We start from the raw sequence: 25,301 nt of genomic DNA, 5'->3' as shown, positions 1-25,301 counted from the left end.
AACTCCCATTCACAATTGCTATAAAAGGAATAAAATACCTAGGAATACTGCTGACAAGGGAAGTGAAGGACCTCTTCAAGCAGAACTACAAACCACTGCTCAAAGAAATCAGAGAAGACACAAACGGAAAAACATTCCATGCTCATGGATAGGAAGAATCAGCATTGTGAAAATGGCCATACTGCCCAAAGTAATTTACAGATTCAATGCTATGCTAATTAAACTACCATGGATGGTCTTCACAGAATTAGAAAAAACTATTTTAAAATTCATATGGGACCAAAAAAGAGCCTGAATAGCCAAGACAATCCTAAGCAACAACAACAATTCTGGACCATTACACTACCTAACTTCCACCTATACTACAAAGTTACAGTAACCAAAACAGCATGGTACTGGTACCAGAACAGACACATAGACCAACAAAATAGAATAGAGAACTCAGAAATAAGACCGCACACCTATAACCATTTGATCTTTGACAAACCTGACAAAAACAAGCAATGGAGAAAGGATTCCCTATTCAATAAATGGTGCTGGGATAACTGGCTAGCCATATATAAAAAATGGAAACTGGACCCCTTCCTTAAGCCATATACCAAAATTAACTCATAATGGATTAAAGACTTAAATGTAAAGCTCAAAACTATAAAAATGCTAGCAGAAAATCTGGGCAATATCATTTAGGACATAGGCACAGGCAAAGATTTCATAACAAAAACACCAAAAGCAATTGCAACAAAAGCAAAAATTAACAAATGGGATCTAATTAAACCAAAGAGCTTCTGCACAGCAAAAGAAACTATCATCAGAGTGAACAGACAACCTACAGAATGGGAGAAAATTTTTGCTGTCTAATCCTTCTAACAAAGATCTAATATCCAGAGTCTACGAGGAACTTAAATTTACAAGAAAAAAACAAACAACCCCATTAAAAAGTGGGCAAAGGACATGAATAGACACTTCACAAAAGAAGACATACATGTGGCCAACAAATATATGAAAAAAAAGCTCAACATCACCAATCATTAAAGAAATGAATTGGGAGGCCGAGGAGGGCAGACCATGAGGTCAGGAGATCAAGATCATCCTGGCTAACACAGTGAAACGCCGTCTCTACTAAAAAAATACAAAAAAATTAGCCAGGCGTGGTGGCGGGTGCCTATAGTCCCAGCTACTCGGGAGGCTGAGGCAGGAGAATGGCATGAACCCGGGAGGTGGAGCTTGCAGTGAGCTGAGTTTGTGCCACTGCATTCCAGCCTGGGCCACAGAGTGAGACTCCGTCTCAAAAAAAAAAAAAAAAAAAAAAAAAGAAATGAAAATCCAAACCACAATGAGATATCATCTCATGCCAGTCAGAATGGCTATTATGAAAAAGTAAAAAAAAAAAAAAACCCAACAGATGCTGGCAAGGTGGTGGAGAAAAAGGAAAGCATTTACACTGTTGGTGGGAATGTAAATAGTTCAACCACTGTGGAAGAGAGTATGGCAATTCCTTAAAGACCTAGAGGCAGAAATACCATTTGACCCAGCAATCCCATTACTGGAAACATACCTAAAGGAATATAAATCATTCTGTTATAAAGATTCATGCACGTGTATGTTCACTGCAACACTATTCACAATAACAAATACATGGAATTAACCCTAAATGCCCATCAAAGAGAGGAGTAGACGCCTCTCTTTACTGGTTTAAGCTTATATAGTTGTGATTTAGCTATCATATGCCTGTTATAACAAATATAAGCTTTACTAGAAATGATCATCAATCTAATTATGTCTTTCTCCCAATCTAGTATAGCCAATCTATACTATAAAGAAAATGTGGTACATATACACCATGGAATACTATGCAGCCATGTAAAAGAATAAGATCATGTCCTTTGCAGGGACATGGATGAAGTTGGAAGCCATTATCCTCAGCAAACTGACACAGAAACAGAAAACCAAACACCATGTGTTCTCACTTATAAGTGGGAGCTGAATGGTAAGAACACATAGACACATGAGTGGCAACAACACACAATGGGACCTATAGGGGGCACAGTAGGGGGAGAAACAGTATCAGGAAGAATAGCTCATGGATGCTGGGCTTAATACCTAGGTGATGGGATCATCTATGCAGCAAACCACCATGGCACATGTTTACCTATGTAACAAACACACTCTGCACATGTACCCCTGAACTTAAAATAAGGGGAAAAAAAAAACCTTCAAATAGACACTTACTAAAATCTTCTATAAAACAACGTATCACAGAACGAAAAAATTTGCCACAATATTAATCACTGATAGAAACTTTTTTAGCATGCCAAAGGATGTGGCCAGATAATGTTTCATCTGTAATGAAATTAATTTGGAAAAATTATAAAGGTGGGGTATGAACTAGAACCATACCCTAAAAGACTCTGAGTACATCCAAATGGATTGTATATAACTACTTGATTCTATGTGTGTTATATATAGTAATAATGGTATATTTATTTTCTGGATGAGTGGAAACATTCCCTTGTCAAAAAGCTAGCACTTAAAATGGCTAAAAAAGGATTCGAGTTTGTGTTTCCCACCAAAGATATTACATCTATCTAATAATACAGGGACACATTAAGCTGGAATGGTTTTTCATGATTTGAATTATACAAGCTTTGCTTTTTAAATGAACTCTTACTGCTCATATCACTTCAATCCTCTGGAAAAACAGAAAAGGTCTTAATAGAATCAGAAAGTTATACCCATTAGAGATTCCAAAGTTCTCTGAAGGGCTCTCAGAAGCAAATGATCTGCAGAAACTGACTGCCAACCCAAAAGCCTCAGAACAAGCAGATAACCACATAAAACAGGCAGCTTTGGCCTAAGACCATCCAAACAAGATTCTTCTGTCACATTCTCTTAACATACCTTTGTCTGTTATTCTGTTGGTCATACTCCTCTCTTTACTGGTTTAAGCTTATATAGTTGTGATTTGGCTATCATATGCCTCTTACAACAAATATAAGCTTTACTAGAAATGATCATCAATCTAACTATGTCTTTCTCCCAGTCTCGTATAGCCAATCTGAAAATAACATAAAGGTATGTTACATTAACTTTATCAATAATGATACCCTTTGAGGACAATACATAAGTGAAGAGAAACATCCTTGTTCTGGAAAAGGAGGATATAAATATTCTTGGCATATAACTGTGACTGTCATGACAACATAAGCGGTAATACATTTACAATCCATTAAGGTTGATCATCTCCCTTGTGTAGTAACTGGGATCTTTTTCCTTTGTGGAATTCAGCACCAAGGTTTTCCGTGCCAACCCTGGACCAAGGTTAATTATTCTGGGGGGCTCCTGGTTAGGCTGTTTTAAGGTTATAATTCCCCAATACCCTCAATTGACTATATATCTTTATAAAGAGCCCAAAGGGATAAATCCCTTTTTGGGGAGACTCCTGTGTTAGTCCATTCTCACACTGCTATACAGAACTACCTGAGACTGGGTAATTTATAAAGAGGCTTAATTGACTCACAGTTCCACAGGGTGTACAGTAGGTATGGCTGGGGAGGCCTCAGGAAACTTATAATCATGGCGGAAGGGCAAAGGGGAAGCAAGCACATCTTCACATGGCAGCAGGAGAGAGCAAGTGAACAGGGAGATACTACACACTTTTAAACAACCAGATCTTGTGAGAAGTCACTCACTATCACAAGAACAGCAAGGGGGAAAATTGCCCCCATAATCCAATCACCTTCCACCAGGCCCCTCCTCCTCCAACACTGGGAATTACAATTCAACATGAGATTCGGGTGGGGACACAGAGCCAAACCATATCAACTCCTATGGATAGTGACCTATCCCATAGGAGTTTGACAACTTGAGGAGACCATAAAAAATGTGTTCTTTCACTTTAGCTGACCCAGTAAATAACACAGCCCAACCCTTGGAGACACAGCAAACAACTTAAATTTTTCATAACCAGGCGTCTTCTTAGTCTGTTTCTGCTGCTATAACAAAACAGTTGAGACTGAATAATTTATAAAGAACAGACATTTACTTCTTACAGTTTGGGAGGCTGGGAAGTCCAAGATCAAGGTGCTTGCAGATTTTATGTCAAGTGAAGACCCCGTTCCCTGTTTCTAAGATGGCACCTTGTTGCTGTTTCCTCCAGAGGGGCTGAATGCTGTGTCCTCACTTATAATCTTCTGGCAGAAGGCCAAAATGGCCCAAGCTAGTTCCCTCCAGCCCTTTAATGAGGCACTACTCCATTCATCAGGGCAGAGCCCCAAAGGCCCCCCACTTAATACCATTTCCCTAGAGGCCCTAAAGGCCCCCCACTTAATACTACCACAGTAAGAATTAAGTTTCAACATGAATTTTGGAGGAGACACATTCAAACCACACAACCAAAGTAGTTATAGGTAATAAAATAGCCATGAATTATTTTCTTTTCCCAACCAGAGAGGTGTGTGCACCAGTGCTAATACTTCATATTGTACCTGGGTTAACAAAATATTTGATGTCTATTGTTCAGTCTCAAATGCTTCTACAGAGCCACTGTCCTAACATATGATAGAGGACCAAAAGGGGGCACAAAGAATAAAATGTTTACATCCCCCCAAAAACAGATTGAGATTGATTGTTTGGAAGCCACAAGAACAAGCGGCTAGTTTTTAACTAACAGTTTTTACCAGTTTTTAACTTGTCCATTAGCTCAGTGACAATTTTCTTTTTTTTTCTTTTTTTTTTTTTTGAGACAGTTTCACTCTGTTGCCCAGGCTGGACTGCAGTGGCATGATCTTGGCTCACTACCACCTCCACCTCCTGGGTTCAAGCGATTCTTGTGCCTCAGCCTCCCAGGTAGCTGGGACTACAGGTGTGCACCACCACACCCAGCTAACTTTTGTATTTTTGATAGAGATAGGGTTTCCCCATGTTGGCCAGGCTGATCTCGAACTCCTGGCCTCAAGTGATCTGCCTGCCTTGGCCTCCCAAAGTGCTGGGATTACAGGCATGAGCCACCTCACCCGGCCAACTTGCTTTTTTGTACATGCTTTTACAAGCCTGAAAACTAGCAAGAGTCCTTTATTCCTAAAGTCAAACAAACAGAAATGGACCCACTCCAATTAACATGCTTCTGAATGTGAATCAATGAACAATAGCCTCACTCCAGTAACTACAGTTCTATAGGTATCAATATGAATTTCACATTCCCAAAAAACCTACATGAGATTAACAGTCTGCTCTGCTCAAGGAGGACTATGCCTGAACAACACTTCTCCCTTGCTATATAGTAAGCGATAAATTCAGCTTTGTTTTTTTCTATCAGATATTGAGTAGTAGGCTCATCAACCTTTGACAATCTTATATTTGATATTATTTCCAATTTCGTGATTGCTTACTTGATTTAGGTCCTGATAATATCAGCAGCAGCTATGATTACTTGAGTATTAATTAAGTCAGGTCTTATGCCAGCCATTTACATGTGTTAAATCTGGATTACCTAATCCACCACTCAACATCTGAAATAAAAAGACAAAGATAAGCTTATTGCTTAACTATAGTAAGGAAGAGCTATGTTGGTCAGGCATACTCTCCCTGAGAAGAACAGACTGCTGCATTCTATAACTTTTTTAATGACCAAGGAAGCTGTAAATATAATCTCTGAAATGCCTTATTTGAGAATAGAGATATTAGTCTTTTAAAAGATATGCTGGTAATTACCCAACATAGAAGCGTGTAAGTTTACAAGACAGTAGAGGAGTCTTTACCATTTTTCACACAATTCTATTACCAGGGATTATCTACTGCATGTTAGAGTGGGACATTTCATTGAAACAAAACATATCGTTTAGTAGCAATATCATTTAGAACCTTGCTAAAAGCTTTTTCATAAAATATACTTATTAGAAAAACAGACAAGAATTATGCAACACCATGTCCTATCATACAACAAATTAACATAAATTTATTGGGTGGAAAATGCGAAAAGGGACAAAAAAAGGGGTAGTTTTGTACTGATATAAGAGTTCATAAAGTGATAAACTCAGGTCCAAAATCTTCAGCCCACATCAAAGACTTCATGTTCTTATGACTCTAGAAACAGGCCAGCCCTGGCTGCTGGGCTCTTGGAATTATGGAGTGTAGCTATACATAAAGAAGCTCCCTTGTCAAGGACATCACTTCCTCTGTACCTCAGAATGATACTTCTTGGGCATGGGCCTAAGATTCTGTTTTTTCTCCCATCGATGCAGAACAGATTGGTTGGACATGACATCATGTTTTACATCTTGGTCCTGTTGGAAAGAAAACACACCTAACACTGACTGTTCAGAGCAAACTGCAGCAATCTGCACCTGTTTTGCCTCTACACATGTCATGTATTCATGAAGACAAGTGATTCTAATCTAAAAAGTTTGTGACAGGTGAAACTTTGTAAGAAAAAGAAATTAATTGGTTTCCTAGCATTAGTCTAAAGAAACTAAAGATTAAAAGAGAGAGTATCGAGATGATGAGAGAACTGCAGTAATTAGAAATCTGAGAAGCAACAAGCAGAAGATTGCTGAAGACATCCATGTCTTAATCTTACCTTTTCCTGCCACCTGTCTTCCCCAGAAGGCCTCTGCAACCGGTTTTTTGTCAGCTCAAGTTGTAGACCATCAAACCTGTGCTTAAACCAGCGATGAGCTTCTTCCAGATTAGCTGTTATCTGAACATATAAATATCACCATTAAAAGACACAAAGAAAGAGTTACAAGTTTTTTTGTGTATTAGTTGCAAGGATTTTTTACTTAGAAATTAAAAGACCCAAATTCTGACTGCTTGTTCTTCGCAACCTATTTGCATATTATACTTAACATCCTATACATGAGAGTAATTTCTGAGTGAGGGGTTAAAGAATGCATGCAGACTTGCTGCTTTTCATGCATCTGTTAATGTTTCCTGGATGTGAAGTAATGGAAGAGAGGACCCAGGAGAAAATTAAGAATGAAGGTATAAGATGGCTTTGAAAATGAAAAAAATATATGAAAGACTCTTAAGAATGTAGTAGTTCATGGGCCAGGTGTGGTGGTTCACACCTGGAATCACAGCACTTTGGGAGGCCAAGGCTGGTGGATCACTTGAGTCCGGGAGTTTGAGACCAGCCTGGCAACATAGTGGAACCTCATCTCTACCAAAAATTAGCTGGGCATGGTGGTGCACCATGCCCAGCTACTTGGCTACTTGGGAGGATCATTTGAGCCTGGGAGGCGGAGGTTGCAGTGAGCCAAGATTATGCCACGCACTCCAGCCTGGTGACAGAGTGAGACCTTGTCTCGGAAAAAAAAAAAAAAAAAAAAAAAAAAAAAAGTATGATTTGAAATACCCCCCAAAAGGCTAATTTAAGTTTAGAGAAAGCAAATTCACAAATTAGTTAAATAGGGTCTACTTTACTTTTTTAGTTTTTGATTGATTGAACAAAGAGCATCCACTTTCAGTAGGGTCATGTCAAATAATAATGCATTAAAATCCACACATATGCTGGTCTTTCCTTATATTTAGTAGGGAGATTTGGACTTCAGGTTTAATATTTTAGCATTCTGTTATATATCATCTGTCATCTGGACACAGACTCTTAATCTAAAAATCACTTCTTCTCTACAATAGAGACCACACTTAGGAAGTTACTCGTTCTTCCCTGTTGCATTCCTGACAACTATGTTAATGAAGGATTTCACATTGACTTGGGTTGCTTCAGGGTTGTTGTGTTGAAGGAAACGTCTAAGTCTTTATGTCCGTGGGTCTGGCTCACCTGTTCTGATTCCACACTGGCTTCTTTCAGCTTATTCTCTGTTGCCTCTTTACATTTCTTCAGGTGTCTGATAGTTTCTTCCAATTCCTGAAAATGTGATACAAAGATTTTTATAAACTTCCAACACACCATAAGAAGCCAAATGCTTCACTGTTATAATAAATGGGCAACTAAATATGAAAATAGGATGGAGTGCCTTCTAACTTCAGGTGCTACTGACATATGAGATAAAAACTGTTATTTTCAGCTTAACCTATAGTCTACATATCTACATATGTGCATATGATTACAGACTTTGATTTTTTATTTATGGAGTTTGTTGAGGAAAGTGATTAATATCTCTTTTCAGAACTGGAGAGATACTTCTCATGACAAACCCTACTGAAAGACAAGAGCTCAGTGATCTCTTGAAGTCCCTTTTCAGTGATAAGACGTTATGCTTTTTATTCATTTAGGAATACCTAAGAGTCCTGTAACAGCAACAGGTGTACCTGTGCTAAGAGAAGAAACGAGATGTACAAAGTTCCTGAAAGGCTATGAAATTCAGTTCAGAAGTCTTACTTAGTAACTGATACTTTGCATATGTAAGCTCTAGATGTTCTTTAAAAATTGACATTACTTTTATTAAACTGAAAATGGAGAACATTTGCCATATTCAAACTACAGCCTTCTTCCTAGATACTATTATTCTAAGGACTTAGCTAAGATAAACAATTTGTAAATGTGTGTTGTCTTCTGTAGACTCTAGAAAGTCTAGGTGCAATACTGCTGGGCTTTGGCACATGTCATTTGCTGACCATCTTTAAGATGAATCTTAGGAAACCTTTTACCTGGCACCGATTCTCTAGCTCCAGCCTTATTTTCCGCTCTGCTTCTAGGTGCAGCTCTTGCTGTTTATTCCGCACTGAGGCATCATATTGGCTCTTGGCCAACATCTGCATCTCTTTCTGCAGGTTAGTCATTTCACACACAAATCTCTGGATACTCAAAGACTGGAAGGATACAAAGACAGACACATTTGGTGAACACCCTCCAAGTTTGAGATTTTGCATGAAAGGTAGACACAGAGTGTATGGAAATCATCTACCTGTTCATAGTTTTTTTTCTGATATTGATCCTTAATTAGCTCCATTTGCTTCAATTCTTTTTCTATTTGCTAAAAGTAATTGGAAAATAACATAAAAAGATGATCAGTGGAAAAACTGGCTTGCTCTTTTTGCCTATAGGATGACAGAAAGAATCCAATATGAGACCAAAGTTACCAGTTCCTGCTGAGCTTTCTTTCCCATCTAGCCCACTGATCCCAAAAGAGTAAAGTCCAGTACAATCAACACGGAAGAGACAGATGGGGAGCCAGAATGTGACACTGGCAGCAAATGAGAAATCAAACATTTACACAGCAGCGTCTCCACTGAAAAAGTCTCCCCAAAGACAACTGGCTATAATTCCCAGAGAATACATGGGGCTGGTATGGTTCTAAAACCTGTCTTCCCCAGACATCATTGACTGACTACATCCTCACAGGGTATCCAGGAAGTGAGAAGAGGTTTCTCATACAACCTTCATCCTTTCTATATTCTGAGCATTATTCGCCTTAGCTGACAAGTGGAGCTTAATTTGGGTCTTTTGATTCTTTATTTTCTCCTTGTTACTTTCTAGTATTTTTTCTAGCTCTGCAAGTTTCTGTCGCAGCTCTCGGTTGGTCCGGGACACTTCCACTGATCTGAAGTTAGCTTCATCAAGGGCTTTCTTCAGCTTAAAACACAAGGGAGAAAATTGAAACATTTTTACTTTCCATTAAGAGAAGCTTACTTAGTTTTGTCCTTATATTTTGTTATCTTTGGATCTTCTTTTAAAAAGGAGAGTTAGTGAGGCAATAATAATGTCTGATTAAGCAGATTTATGGAGCAATAGACCAAGTGGTTTTCATAATTTTTATCACTAAAGAACAAAATCTTGCTTGGAATAAAGAATGTAAAGGTATATTCATCATTTGCATTTTAAGAGCATGACTTTGGAGTCAGGCCTCTGTCCAAATATCAGCTTCAGCACTTACTAGCTGAGTGATCTGGGGCCAATTAACTACCTTAAGCCTCAGGTTCATCATCTGAACAGTGTGTGTATAGCCTACTTCATAGAATACAAATAACAATTAAATTAAATAAGATCATATAGAGAAAGAAGTAGAGTCTGGCACACACAATTACTCTGTGATTATCATGCTATAAGCTCTTCTCTGTCACTTGCAACCTCACGTCTGAAGAAATGAAAATGAATTATATGGCAGTTTATATAAATATCTGTCAGGTATTGACTGCCATGGCATATATTTTTATAATTTTGCTTTTTGTTCTTCAGGATTTTAATAAACTTCTCTTGTGAAAAAAACTGCATAGTAGTTACTTAAATAATTTTACAGAGTTCACGCCTTCTAATATGCCCTTAAACTATTGCTTCTTGAAAACTTTAGGAAGAGGAGGTAGTTGAGAAGTTGAGAAGTTGAATTACTCTGTGATTATCATGCTATAAGCTCTTGTCTGTCACTTGCAACCTCACGTCTGAAGAAATGAAAATGAATTATATGGCAGTTTATATAAATATCTGTCAGGTATTGACTGCCATGGCATATATTTTTATAATTTTGCTTTTTGTTCTTAAGGATTTTAACAAACTTCTCTCGTGAAAAAAAACTGCATAGTAGTTACTTAAATAATTTTAGAGTTCACGCCTTCTAATATGCCCTAAACCATTGCTTCTTGAAAACTTTAGGAAGAGGAGGTAGTTGAGAAGGGAGAAGACAGGAAGGTGGTATTCTCTATGGATAGTAGCATTTAACATAGCAAAGAGTGAAGTCAAGCATATCTGTACCTTTTCTCTCTATACTAGTTACTTCTTTTAGATCCTAACTTTACACTACAGTCTTTTATTACTACCCAACTAACTTCCTGTTAGATATTCCAGTTACCTCAATCACAGCCTTTCTAAAACTGTATAAGCACTAACAACTATCATTTATTTTGTACCGATTATTATGTTCAGGCACTGCAATAATTACTTTACAAATGCTTTCCAATTTATTTCTCAAGACAAACTTGAAAAAGTAGTTGTGATGGTTTCCATTTTATGACTGAGGAAACTGAAACTCAGAAATTAAGTCACTTACTTAGACAGTAAATTAACACGCAGCTAGTAAGAGGCAGGGCTGGGACTCAGGCAGTGCTCCCTGAGCCCATTGCTGCTGCCAACTTCTCACTGCTGTCACTCTCACTGTTCTCCACTGTCACTGATCCTTCTTCAAAGGATTTCATTTTGTAAGTATTCTTTTTTTTTTTTTTTTTTTTTTTTTGAGACAGAGTCGTGCTCTGTAGCCCAGGCTAGGGTGCAGTGGCGTGATCTCAGCTCACTGCAAGCTCCACCTCCCGGGTTCATGCCACTCTCCTGCCTCAGCCTCCCGAGCAGCTGGGATTACAGGCACCCACCACCACGCCCGGCTAATTTTTTGTATTTTTAGTAGAGACAGGGTTTCACCATGTTAGCCAGGATGGTCTCTATCTCCTGACCTCGTGATCCACCCCCCACCTCAGCCTCCCAAAGTGCTGGGATTACAGGTGTGAGCCACTGCGCCCGGCTGTAAGTATTCTTAACAATGATCTCCGACTAAAGGTACATTTCTACATTTAGCACACCTTTATGTTCCCTAACTCTTCTATAAAAAGCAGAATTTGCTTTTTATAACATTTGTATTTATATAGTGCTTTACAATTCACAAAATTGTTTTATATTTATATACCATTATTTGAGTTTGATTCTGTGAATGGTCTGTCAATTCCAACTACTAAATGTAACAAATTTGGTGAAACACAGACCAGCTATGCCAACTAAGGAATCATTTTAATCCCTCCCTCTCCAGGATACAACATTTAATGTCTGTTTGATAATTTTTTTCTTTCTTTTTTTTTTTTTTTGAGACGGAGTCTTACTCTGTCGCCCAGGCTGGAGTGCAGTGGCGCTGTCTCAGCTCACTGCAAGCTCCACCTCCTGGGTTCAAGTGATTTTTGTGCCTCAGCCACCTGAATAGCTGGGATTACAGGTGCCCGCCACCACGCCCAGCTAGTTTTTGTATTTTTAGTGGAGATGGAGTTTCACCATGTTGGCCAGGCTGGTCTCAAACTTCTGACCTCAGGTGATCCACCTGCCTCAGCCTCCCAAAGTGCTGGGATTACAAGCATGAGCCACCTCGCCTGGCCTGTTTGATGATTTTTCTATTAAAATGGGCTTTCTAACTTAATTGTTTTCTATTTTCAACTGAACTACTTTGCTTGGCCCTAATCATCTAATACTCAAATTAACTGTTATAGTTTTCTCAAGCCTCCATGCCTCCAGTTTCTCTTCATTATCCTCTACTGTCCTCTGCTGTTACATTCACCTTCCTAAACTTATGCTTCTATCATACCACCCCTGCTCAGAAACCCATAGTGCTCCGTTTCTACCTAAGAGTTCACATCCAACATTTCTATAACTAAGGCCATCTATCAGGTGGTCCCATTTAAGCTAACACTCTCTCTCTAACATTTTCCAAAGTCTCTGCTCTAATCAAGAGAGGCTACTTTTCATCTGCTCACATGTCCTGTTCATTTTTGTAAGCTTGGCCTGTGCTGTTTCGTAAGGTGTCCAGCCCTGCCATTTCTGCTAGTCTCAATCCTGTACTCTCATTAAGTTTCCCTTCTTCTATCAACCAAATGGCCTAAAATAAACTTTCTCTTACTTTGAATTCCTTCAAAGTTGTACACAGCCTCTGCTACCCAAGAAAGTTCTCTGATGTTTTCCCTATATGTCTCATGTCCAGAGTGGAGATCCCAAACAAGGGTCATTTGGCACACAATAGGGCATGGACCATATCTTCTACTGTTTTCTCTGTGCCTCTCAGGAAATGGTAGATGCAGAATAGATGCCAGTTAAGTGAACTGAGAAGACAGATGATTTCTCTTCTGTCTATCAAATGGCAGTCTCCTTATTCCTCTATCCCTCTTGCTTATCACTCTCTGATGGAAAATCTCCCATCAAGGCACAACTTTGTTGGGCAGAGAATTATGTCAGAAACTTTTTTCTTGTGTGTTGCTTTACAGAGAGGTCTTAATTACATCTGGCCTGCTGATCAAAGGGGGACGAGAGGAGTCAAAGAACAACTGTAGCCATTCTCTGAAATCCTTGAGCTGCTTATCCTAAGAGGCATTCACCAAAAGAGAAACCTTTCTCATGACTCTATACCTCAGCCACTTCCCGTTGTGCCACTTTCTTTGCAGTTTCTCTCTCGGTTTGAAACTGCTTTCTTAGAGCTTCTATGCGTTCAGCATGCAATTCTGCTTCCACTTTGGACTCTTCAGTCATCCGGTCTCTGTTTTGAAGAAGAGAGGTGGTAAGTCCCCTTTAGAAATCACTTTAGGAGGTAAGAAAGTTTTGGAGGGGAGTGTGCAACTCTCCAAAAGGTGTATGATTTATAAACAAGCAGCCTATCGTAGCCTGGTGAACCTCACTAATTTGGAGCTCATTAACAGAAGAAAAAAGAAGTGAATTTATCTGTAGCATTAAAAAACATTAATTCTACATAAAGAGATCCAACCAAACGAGTAAAAAACTCACATCGAAGAAAAATATTGGAGGAAGAATAAACACTTTAAGAGATATTTGCTTTTGTCTTTTCTCTTGCGTCTTTTCAAACAAAACCATTATTATAGCAAAGTGATCAAGACTATGGGTTTTGGAGTCAGCCTGCTGCTGCCTGGATTGTAATCTCACCTCTAGTAAGATGGTGTCTTTTTGCTAGCAGCTATTTACTACTTAAGTTTTAACTTGTAATAATATTGTTTCCTTATCTTTAAACTGAGAGCCTTAAATTAGATCAGCATTCCTCACTTGAACTCCTTGGTCAAGACCCATGATTAATCTTCTGAGGATGCTGGAATTCTCTGAAATAATATGCAAAATGTGTGTGTGTGAGGGAGTGTAGCTGAGTCCATAGCTTCTGACTTTTAAAAGGATAAGTGACTCCAAAAAGGACTAAATGGATTTAAACAATTACTAGGCTTATTCCAGCTTTAACATTCTCTGAGCTAGCTGATAATGACTTACTGTATGATTGCTCGAGTTATTGGTTCTTTCTCAAAGGATAGGAGGAGCCTGCCCTGCCATGAAATCATCTTCATTTTCCCTCTCTCTCCTCCTGACCATCTCTTGCTCTTATTTGTATAATATATCCATGTTCTCCATGTATCTCTAAAAGCACATCTACTAATGGATTCAGTTTCTCCACTTGGCAGCATTCAGTGGCTTGGTCTATACATGAGACTTGCAGGTGGTAACTGCAACTGTCCCTCCAGTACCCCAGGCAGGAATGTATCAATATACTTTGGTACATCACATCTAAAAAGTTGCTGACAGCTGTCCTCAAGGCACAGCATAAAGGGATGGAGATCCTGAAGTCATTGGATATAATTATGGTTATTTCTTATATTCCCACACTCCTCCCCATACCCACCTCAATCTGAAAAATGAGCAAAAAATTCATGGAGATACAGAAAGAGAAAACTATCATTTTTACAGTGCTGTATTTTGATTTTAACTTTCTAAATTGCCTTTAAATTTATTGTGATTATATCAAAATGATTAAGACTATAAGTTTTGGAGTCAGCCTGCTGCTGCCTGGATCTAATCCCAGCTCTAGTAAGATGATGTCTGACCTTGAGTATGGTACACCACCTTCCCCTGCTTGTTCCCTTATCTTCAAAATGGGAATAATAACAGTAACCACCATCATAGGGTAATAGTTTGTACTAAAGGAAATAATGCATGTGAAGTCCTTAGCATATTACCCAACATATTATGAGCATGTAACAAATGTTAGCTACTGTCATCATCATCATCATCTAGCTCTAAAAATTCAAATTCTAAATTTTGGATTTTTAAATTAAATTTTTTATTAACTTTAATTTTTAATTTTAAAATTTCTCTCAAGTCTCTACCTCTACCCTCAGCCCCTACATAGCACTTCAACTCTTACTTTCTTCTTCTTTTTACTGAGGTAAGAACATTTAACATGAGATCTACCCTCTTAACAAATTTTAAGCATACAATATAGTGTTGTTCATTATAGCCCTATGTTATATAGCAGATCTCTAGAATGTATTCATCTTGCTCTTTTTTCTTCTAAGGAAAATCGCAGACCATCTACCAATCAGCCTCCTTAACAGTCTTCTGAAGACTCAACCAGCGTCTGCTTCCCTCTAGTCCCAAAGGAAGAAATGTCCAACCTTATCTTTAAAGATAACCCTTCCGCTTATACTGTCTCTTGTTTTTCTCCAGTTCGACTGAGTTCTTTCCCATAATCTTTAATCATAGTCCAGCTCCTCGCATTCTAAAAACAGGCAGCAGCAGAATAACTTTTCTTCATGTTATGCTCTTGAGCTGCTATCTGATCTTCTTTATCTTCACCATTGTCCTCTTTGCCTGCCCTTCCTCATCAATCACTTACTCTTTGTGATCTTCTATATCTACAGAAACTGGCCATCTGGAGGATGATTGGTAGATACCTGTTGCAAAACCCAGTGGCTTCCTCTCTGGTCTCTTTGACTCTGCAGCATCTGACTCACTTGTGTTTGACTCTGGTGATACTACATTCTACCAACTCTTTCCTTACCTCCACTAAATGCTCCTTCTCTGGATCCTTCTCTGGCCTCTGTTCGCCTTCTACCTGAAATGCAGCACATCTCCAAGTTCTGATGTTGGTTCTCTCTCTATACTTTTCCCATGGCAGTCTAACCCACACCAAAGCTTTAGCGTTTATCTTTTTATTTTTTTGAGATGGAGTCTCGCTCTGTCACCGAGGCTGGAGTGTAGTGGCGTAATCTCGGCTTACTGCAACCTCTGCCTCCCAGGTTCAAGTGATTCTCCTGCCTTAGCCTCCTGAGTAGCTGGGAATACAGTCACACACCACCACACCCAGGTTTGTATTTTTAGTAGAAATGGGGTTTCACCATGTTGGCCAGGATGGTCTCGATCTCCTGACCTCGTGATCCGCCCACCTTGGCCTCCCAAAGTACTGGGATTACAGGTGTGAGCCACCGCGCCTGGCGTTTAGCTTTTATCTTTATGGAGATGAATTCCAACTAGTAGCCTCTTCTTAGAACTAAGCCTGCATTTCTAAGTCTAAATTAAGTAACTGTACCTGAAACCCAACAAGTTCTCCAAAACCTGCTCTGTCTTCCTAACCATGTGCACTGATAAATACAGTTCTGCATATGATTTCAGGAGGTTCAAAGATCTCAAGTAAAGAAGGTTGATTCACCTTTGATGAAAATACAAACCATTATCATAAGCAGTGGCACAAGGGTAAATCCTGAAGCAAATGTTGCAAGGAGACCTCTAACTCTCACCTCATCCTTTTCCTGTAAATGACCTAACCACTTTTTTTTTCCTTTGGTTTTGTTTGTTTAAGCAGCAGTGGCAAGGACTACATTTTACAGTCACCTAAATAATTTTCAGGCTTTGAAACAATTACAAGCCCTCTAAATCATAATTACCTAAACTGACATTGCAGTTTTAAATGATGCTGCCAACGACTACATAAACACAATATGGAACAGTCTTAAGGCAGTAACATTTCAGCTGAATATAAAATTTGCAGAGATCATATATCTGGAAAATACCATCTCTGCTTTAGCTTGTACCTCTTTCCTGTATCAACATGCTCACTAATTGAAAATAATAAATATCTACGCTGAGAACAGTGGCTCATGCCTGTAATCCCAGCATTTTGGGAGGCCAAGGCAGGTGGATTGTTTGAGCCCAGGAGTTTGAGACCAGCCCGGGCAACATGGAGAAACCCTATCTCTTACCAAAAAAAAAAAAAAAATTAGCCAGGTATGGTGATGCATGCTTGTAGTTCCAACTACTCAGGAGGCTCAGGTGGGAGAACTGCATGAGTCCAGGAAGTAGAGGCGGCAGTGAGCCACGATCACACCACTGAACTCCAGCCTGGGCAACAGGGCAAGACCAAGTCTCAGATAAATAAATAAATAAAAAGGAATAAAGATCTACGTGCACACTGCATTTCCCTTAAGTATAAATTTTCATGGGATGCTATTATTACCTAAATATTTACCTAGGTATAATTTAAGGCAAAACTTTAGTCATTTGACCTGAACTGGATAGGTCTGATCTAAGTAATCTCAGGTCAGAACTGAAAACATTTAATGGCTTAACATCTGCTTAGATAGAGTCATTCCACCCAGGCTGATGTTTTTCCTTGTCTAAATCTGCCTTTAAAGGACATATAAGCTGTTAATAGAAAAGCCTTCATAGAAACATGAGAATGTCCCTTCCAATCAATATTCTTTAAGTTTTGATTTAACTTTTGAGTAAAGCAGCAGCTAGATAGTAGATGAAGGAAGAGCTGAGAAGGAGAGTCAAATGATCATGCTCTAGCCAGCTATTACCTGCTGGTGCTCAGCTATGCCTGGTTCTTAACATGGCTCTGCTGGAAGTACTAGGGCAAAGCAGGAGAAAAGAGTTTAACTGATTTATGTGAATGAGCCATTTATGTGAATGTGACTTACTCCTCCAGAGGTGCTTCCCTAATTTTACTGTGACTATAATGCTCTTACTTGAAGGTTTCCAAATTCTGTCGCTCAAGTTCTTTGCTTTCCAATTGCTCTTGAATGTGATCTAGCTTTGTTTGCAGATGATAATTTGTCTGGAGAGCTTGCTCCAGACTCATAGCAAGTTTCCTGTTGTCTTCTCTAGCTACATCTAGAGCTTTTTGTAGAGATTCAATCTGAAAGAGAGAAGCATGTTTTCAATTCCACTGTAACGGACAGATGCAAGAAGTCCATAACACTGTGTAATCACTCCTCACATTCTATCGTCAAGTGCCACTGAAACAATAATTAGTTGGAACCAGAAGCAAAGATTCCAGGTGCCTGGAATATATATATATATATATGAATGAGAACTCATTAGAGACATTGCTCAGGAAACACTTAGAAGGCAATGAGAAGGGCATGCTCCACTGGTCACCAGAGAGCTTTGGAAAACAGACCCAGCTTAATTTATCCTAATTTTTTAAATTTTAAACTAAATTCCCCTTCCTGGTCCTATGACCTTCTGGTCTCACTCCCTTGAAGAAAAAAACCTGTCCACTGTTCCTTATAGATTCTTACAGAAAAAAAACTTTATGAAATATCCATGTGTATTTTATATATGTGCATACAGATATGTATGCGTGTAACTACATATATACCTGTGAGCACATGTATGTGTAGATGACTCCTTATTAATAGTGGGATCACTCCAGCTGTTTCTGACAGACTATATTTTCTAAGCCTATTAACTTCTGAAATTTTTTGTGTGTTAATAAATGAATAAAAATGTAGACCATATAAGACAAAGAGATTAGTCATTATTGTGGTACTGGTTTGCCAATAAGTGACTCATTGTAAGACAGGTCAATTTCCCATTTGTAGATATGTCACTGTCCAAAACTCAGACTTGACTGAAAGAAACATTTACCTGATAGTTTCACTTCATTTCCCCAAAAACAGTAATATCCCAATAAAACTAAAAATATCTATGTTATCATTTTTTAAAGCCTGGCCCCAACCTCACTGTTGTGCTGGTCCTCCATGACAAGCATCCTGGCCTGCCACTGGTCCACTTCAGCTTCCAGCTTCTGCACCCTCTGTTGATTGAGATCCCTAAAAATGAAAAGCACAAAAAGAGTGACTACAGAAAAGAATTATGTAGGAATGATACCATTTGGGAGTTACAGAACACTTTTCTTCTAAGAAGCTCAAATAGCATCATACTTATATATCACTAGTAAATATCACTAGTAAAAAAATACATTGCCTTTACAAAGATTGAATTGCTGTTGGGATTTTTGCATCTACATATAACAGCCACTTATAAATTTATTGTGAATAGTATTTTTAATACCATTCCCTTGACCTTTTAAAAATGCAAAGGCAATATACTTTCATACTATGTAAAAAAGATAAACAATATGTAATGTAAAAAAAGAAAAAAGAAAACTCACTTGTTCTCTCATAACATAGAGGCAATATGCCCTATTAAACTCAGACCATTTATTCTTTAACCTAAAAGGAAATTTTATTTAATTTTTGAAACATTCTATGAAGGAATTTACTTATAAAACATGGCTAGAAGTGGTTCTCAGAATGATTCACCTAAAATAATTATTAATCTTGAAACAGGATAGTAATAAATGGATAATTAATTCAAACTAAAGTATGTACTTAGTTTCAATTATCTTGACAATTACTATTCTTTAGAAGCAAGGAAAGAATTAGGTTTACACGGTGCAGAAAGCAAGGGTAAAACAACAGTACAGCTAATGAATTTCTAGGAGATATAGTCTAGAAATTCCTTCACATCACTACACAATAAGGGCATTTTGAATTTTTGGAAATAATATTTATTTCTAATTCTAAATTTTCTCGAACTTAGGAATTCTTTAAACATATCATTTTACAATTTTTTTTTTGTAAAGGAAGCTACATAAAGTGACTTCATTTATCGACTTGACACTGCTCCTTAGTACAATGCAGCAATACCAATGACAGGAAAAAAAAAACCACAGGTACCTTTCTTTCTTGAGGCCTGCAATCTCTGAATCCCTCCGCCCAAGCTCTATTTGTACTTTCTCCAGAGCACCTTGCATCTTACTGTGAGAAGCCAGCACATTCTCCAACATAATTGTGACTTTGCAGTTGTCTTCTTTAGCTTCTGCCAGTTGTCGCTGAAAGTTTCCCACCTAACAGAAAATGAAACAACACAAAGACATTTGATCCTTTCTGGTTACTCTTCTGCTTGTGGATCTCATTACTCCCAGGAAAGAGCATGGAAAGCAGACAAGCAGACACAGTAGGATGTTAGCGGGAATAATTAAAGTATATTTTATTTCTAGATGGTTTCTTAAGTTATTGTTGAGAAAAAGAAAAGCTGACCCCGAGATCCTATGGTGAACTCTGCAGCTTCCCAACTGTGGTCATGTTACAGCATACACATTAACCAGAGAGGCCTGACTCAGCACAACCTGCTTCCAGAGGTGGTGCCAGGCTGGCCTCTCAGCTGTCTTCTGATGGGGTCAGATGAGAATAATACATCTGAAATGCATTAGAATTATCTGAGAAAAAAAGACTGTAAGAGAAAGTGGAAGCTGCTGAAGAATGAGGTAACTCACAGCCCTCCTCAGAGAGACAAAATCTAGCACTTGCTGACAAACAGAAGTTTGGGATGTGACCTCTATTCCCACTAAGCATACACACACTGTTAAGGAGAAAGCATCACAGAAATCTTACACCACATTAATCAAGCATAAAACTATAAAGGTTATTATTACCAAGATCAGATGTGTTTCAACAGAAAAAATTAGAACTTTCTCTTTTGAGTATTTAAGACAGAAAGTTAAAAAAAAAAAATTGGAAGTTATATATATATAATGTATTTTTAAGAGAAAAATTTTAAACTATTCTAAAATTATCTTTTCTCTAGAAAAAGAAATCCTCCCCTGATCAATCCTTATTCTTACTAATGGAAGCAAGAAAGCGAAACATATGGCCATGAAAGATTTCATAAGTGCTTCTTCTCAGTGACAGACGGTCAGAAGGGACTGATTCCTTGCCTTCTTGTTTTCCCTGTCCTCCACAGCCTCGAGGTCTTCTTTCAACTTCTGACTCTCTTTCAGGGCCGCATTACGACACTTCACTGTTCGGGACAGCTCCTCTTTACTTCTTTCAAGAATAGATTTCACCTAAGTAGGAAAAAAGAAACAATAAATAACATTACAAATCAGTGATTAGAATAAGACATAGAAATTTAGAAACCAAATTTTAAATGTTTAAATATATTTATTCACTACCATAAATAAAACCCATCTTTACTAGCTGCTTATTCCTTTAAAGGAAACTACAACAAAAATATCTGTGTGAATAAACATAGACAAATCTAATACATTAATCTCCATGAAAACACAAGAATAGGGAGAATAAGACTATCTATGAAGCTGAGATGTAAAATGGGAGAGAAATTATTATGAGACTAGCTTCCTTTTGAAAATATTAAAAAAATGCACAAACTAATATTATAAAAGCAAAGATGTATAAATACTGAATAGGTCAAGAAAACAGTGTTACAGCAGAATGAATCCTAATTAGAAGTACAGTATTAGAACCTCATATCCTTGAAACAGTTTTGGTAGAGCCACACCATCAGTTCAGATAATCATACTATTTTAAATATTACTCTTTTTAAACTTTTTACTTCATAATTTTAGGCTCACAGGATGTTGCAAAAATAGTGCAGAGTCCGACGTACCCTTCACCCTGATTTTTTTTTTTTTTTTTTTTGAGACTGAATTTAGCTCTGTCATCCAGGCTGGAGTGCAATGGCATGATCTGGGCTCACTGCAACCTCTGCTTCCTGGGATCAAGCGATTCTCCTGCCTCAGCCTCCCAAGTAGCTGGGATTACAGGTGTGCACCTTCACGCCAAGCTAATTTTTGTAGTTAGTAGAGAAGGGGTTTCACCATGTTTGTCAGGCTGGTCTCGAACTCCTAACCTCAGGTGATCTGCCCGCCTCGGCCTCCCAAAGTGACAGGATTACAGGCGTGAGCAACCATGCCCGGCCCCTTCATCCTGCTTCTTTTGCTGACATCTCATATCTCTGTAGTTCAACATCAAAACCAGGAAATTGACATGCATACATTATTGTTAACTTGACTAACTAGATTATATAGTTTATTCCATTTTTGCCATTTTTTCAACCTTCATTCATCTATGTGTGTATGCATGTGTATATGTGCATGCACACAGTTCCATGCAATTTGATCCTATTTACATATTCACATGACTGCCACTGCCAGTCAAGACACAAAACTTCCATTACCAGAAAAGAATTCCCTTGTGCTGTCTCTGTATTCGCTCTTCCCTCCAAAAACTCATCCTGTCCTCTGGCAACCACTAATTTGTTCTTGTCTTTCCCATACTACACTGATGTACAGTAATTTGTTCTCTATTTCTACAGTTCTGTCAAGAATGTTACTTTAGGCTGGGCGTGGTGGCTCACCCCTGTAATCCCAGCACTTTGAGGCCAAGGCGGGTGGATCACGAGGTCAGGAGATGGAGACCATCCTAGCCAACGTGGTGAAACACCGTCTCTACTAAAAATACAAAAAAATAAAATAAAAATAAAAATGAAAAATAAATTAGCTGGGCCTGGTGGCGGGCGCCTGTAATCCCAGCCACTTGGGAGGCTGAGGCACGAGAATCGCTTGAACCCAGGAGGCAGAGGTTGCAGTGAGCCGAGCCGAGATCGCACCACTGTACTCCAGCCTGGTGACACGGTGAGACTCTCTGTCTCAAAAAAAAAAAAAAAAAAAGTTATTTTAAACATTTAATACATTTTTGAATAGGTAATATATGATTCTTCTTTTTTAACAGTTTTTCTGAGGTATAACTGACATACAATAAGCTACATATACTTAAAGTGTACATTTTGATAAGTTTTGACATGTATAAGACTTTGAAACAATAATTAAGATATTGAACATTTCCATCATCTCCAAAAGCTTCCTTATGCTCCTCTGTAATCTCCCCCTTCTGTCTCTCTCTATTCCCACACTCCTACTGATTCTCACAGGCAACCACTGATCTGTTTTCTGTCACAATATATGAGTTTGTATTTTCTAGAATTTTATATGGAATTGTATCGTATGCACTCTTTTTTGAATAACTTCTTTCGCTCAGTGTAATTATTTTGAGAGTTATTCAATCTGCTGCATGTATCAATAGTTCTTTCTGTTGCTTAGTATTCTATTGTAGGGACATCACAATTTAGTTATCCATTCACCTGGTGGACACTTAAGTTGTTTCCAGTTTTAAGTTATTACAAATACAGCTGTTGTGAACAGCTGTGTACAAGTCTCTGTGGAGACATACTTTCATTTGTCTTTGGTGAACACTTAGTGGTGCACTGACTGGGTCATATGGTGGTAGTATGTTTCACTTTAAAGAAATTCCCAAACTATTTTCTAAAGTGTTTGTACTAACAGGTGTGTGGTAGTATCTCACTGTGATTTTATTTGCATCTCCCTAATGACTGATGCTTAATCTATTTCAAGCACTTATTTACCAGCCACATAACTTTGCTGAAGAAATTATCTGTTTAAATTTTTGCCTATTCTTTTTCTTAGGTTTTCTTCTATTTAAATTTTAAAAATTATTTCTAGTACCTTCTGGAAACAAGGCCTTAATCAGATATGTGATTTGCAAATAATTCCTCCCAGTCTGTAGCTTGTCTCTTCATTCCCTTAATGTTTCTGAAGAGCATAAGTTGTCAATTTTGATAAACTCCAATTTATCATTTTTGTCCCTTTATGGATCATGCTTTTGATATCAAATCTAAGAAATCTTTGTGTAATCCAAGATCATAAAGATTTCTTCCTATGTTTTCTTCTAAAAGTTTTACGGTTATAGGGTTTACATTTAGATCTATGATCTATTTTAATTTTTATACATTTTGTGAGGTACGGAGCAAAGATATTTTGTTTTTGCATATGGATATCCAATTATCCCAGCACCATTTGTTGAAAAGACTATCCTTTCTCTGCTTTCAGTTTTGTTGAAAAGAAAACGTTCATAAAACTATTTTGGATAGGTAGTACATTCACATTATTTTTAAAGTACAAAAAGATTAAGTGAAAAACATCCCAGCCGCCCAGTCTCCCTCCTCAAAAATAATGTTGCCAGTTTATTATGGGTCATTTTAGACAGTCTATGCTTATACAAGTGAATACATTCGTATATATTCTTTATCTCCCCACCCTTTTTACATCCAAATAGTAAAATATTACATATACTCTTCTGAACTTTTATTGTTTAAACCTAATAATATACATATATCTTGAAGCAGTATTGCAAAACTATGGATACAAACTATTATTTAGCCAGTCTCTTACTGATGAGATTTTGGTTGCTTCCTCTGTTGCTATTAGCTAACAATACTTCAGTAAGTGACCTTGTATACATGTCATGTGTACAAGCCAGTATATCGGTAGGAAAAAGTCCTAGAAGGACAATTGTAGGGTCAAACTTGTGATAAATATTGCTAAATTGCCCTCCATAGGAAGTTGTACTGTTTCATAATCCCAACAGTAACAAAGGAGGATGTCTTTTCCCCACATCTACCTCAACATTATAAAACATCCTTAAACTTGAACCTGCAACATTTAAAATACTTAACTTTTTCTACAGAAAAGGATCCCAGAAAAGTGCAAAAGATGGCAACTTACAGGTCCTGATAATCTACTGAATTTTGTTCTAGAAAAGTATACAAGAATATCATTTTTAAAATTCTACCAGTTTTTTAAGTGTATGTATATATCAGTATGTATATACACACACATATAAATGCAAAAATGCCACTAGATGTTTACAGAAGACATCTAAATAGTAGTGAGGCAGGAGAATAGGGTCTAGAGGCAGGGAACTTAAGGCCAATTCATGCTGATTTCCTAAAGCTGGATCAAGGAAAAACACCAAGGTCTGGGGACAGGGAAAGTGAGGCCAATTTCTGCTGACTTCCCAAAGCTGGATCAAAAGAAAAACACCAAGGTCTGGAGACAGGGAAAGTGAGGCCAATTTTTGCTGACTTCCCAAAGCTGGATCAAAAGGAAAACACCTGGGTCTTGGGACAAGGAACCTAAGTCCAATTAACACCAACTTACAAAAGCTACACCAAAAGGAAAAACCCCATCTCCCCAGCAAGTAGCAAAGGATCAAAGGCTACTACTCTCCCTACACTCCTCCCGCTTCCACCATGTCTCAGACGGAAAGGGAGAGTGCCTTGGATTGGCCACAGGCCAAGCATGGGCCATCCCTTCATCAGCATAGAGCATCAATTCACCTCAGCCTTTAATTAGCCACAGGCCAAATCCTTCATCCAGATAAGAGGTAGCCATAGGGACCTCAAAAGGAGTACTTAAAACCCAGAAAACTTTTTAACCTTAAAACCCAGAAAACTCCACACCCTATGGAGTTCTTTCATCATTTTAATAAATCCCTGCTTTTGCTGCTTCCTTCGTCACTTTGCACGATTTGTTCAATTCTTTGTTCAAAACGCCAAGGACCTGGACAACTCACACTCACAGCCCTCCTTCTGGTAATAGTAGCCCACTCTAGAAGATAAGCTATAGTATTTTCTATTTCTAAATATCAGATAAAGATGAATGCTCTAATAAGTTTTCTCAAGAAAATATTTTCCAATGTTAAATTTCTTGGGGTTTCTTGAATTAATTTTCTATTTGAAAATGAGGCTTTATCCAAGCATTTTAGCTCAAATGTTAAGATTAGGTAGAAATTTTGAATTTTTAAAAAAATCAAAATTATATAAAAAACGCAGTCATTACTGTTACGCCAAATGTTCTATGTCTAAAACTAATTATGTGATGGCT

The 25,301-nt window shown here is 38.0% G+C and overlaps 1 protein-coding gene across 30 annotated transcripts in view; it reads right to left on the bottom strand.

The window, feature by feature from the left end:
* Window positions 1-5,928: 5,928 nt before the first annotated feature.
* Window positions 5,929-25,301, bottom strand: part of CCDC150 (coiled-coil domain containing 150) — a 94,296-nt gene continuing 74,923 nt past the window's right edge. For 17 of the 30 annotated variants that reach the window (XM_024243873.2, XM_024243874.2, XM_054549614.1 and 14 more), the window contains 11 exons: window positions 20,475-20,603; window positions 19,435-19,604; window positions 18,432-18,525; window positions 17,437-17,606; window positions 13,046-13,172; window positions 9,338-9,532; window positions 8,865-8,933; window positions 8,608-8,769; window positions 7,778-7,864; window positions 6,575-6,694; window positions 5,929-6,281 (listed from right to left, as the gene is read on the bottom strand). In XM_024243873.2, the coding sequence (XP_024099641.2) occupies window positions 6,165-6,281; window positions 6,575-6,694; window positions 7,778-7,864; window positions 8,608-8,769; window positions 8,865-8,933; window positions 9,338-9,532; window positions 13,046-13,172; window positions 17,437-17,606; window positions 18,432-18,525; window positions 19,435-19,604; window positions 20,475-20,603 (1,440 nt within the window). In that variant the 3' untranslated portion in view covers window positions 5,929-6,164. Of the gene's footprint in view, window positions 6,282-6,574; window positions 6,695-7,777; window positions 7,865-8,607; window positions 8,770-8,864; window positions 8,934-9,299; window positions 9,533-13,045; window positions 13,173-17,436; window positions 17,607-18,431; window positions 18,526-19,434; window positions 19,605-20,474; window positions 20,604-25,301 lie in introns of those variants that run through there. The other 13 variants (XM_024243875.2, XM_063712935.1, XM_063712934.1 and 10 more) reach the window with 3 other exon arrangements.

Source organism: Pongo abelii, chromosome 11, assembly GCF_028885655.2.
Source record: "Pongo abelii isolate AG06213 chromosome 11, NHGRI_mPonAbe1-v2.0_pri, whole genome shotgun sequence".
Classification (NCBI taxonomy): domain Eukaryota; kingdom Metazoa; phylum Chordata; class Mammalia; order Primates; family Hominidae; genus Pongo; species Pongo abelii.
The sequence above is the reverse complement of the archived record's forward strand: the minus strand, read 5'-3'. Positions and strand labels throughout refer to the sequence as shown.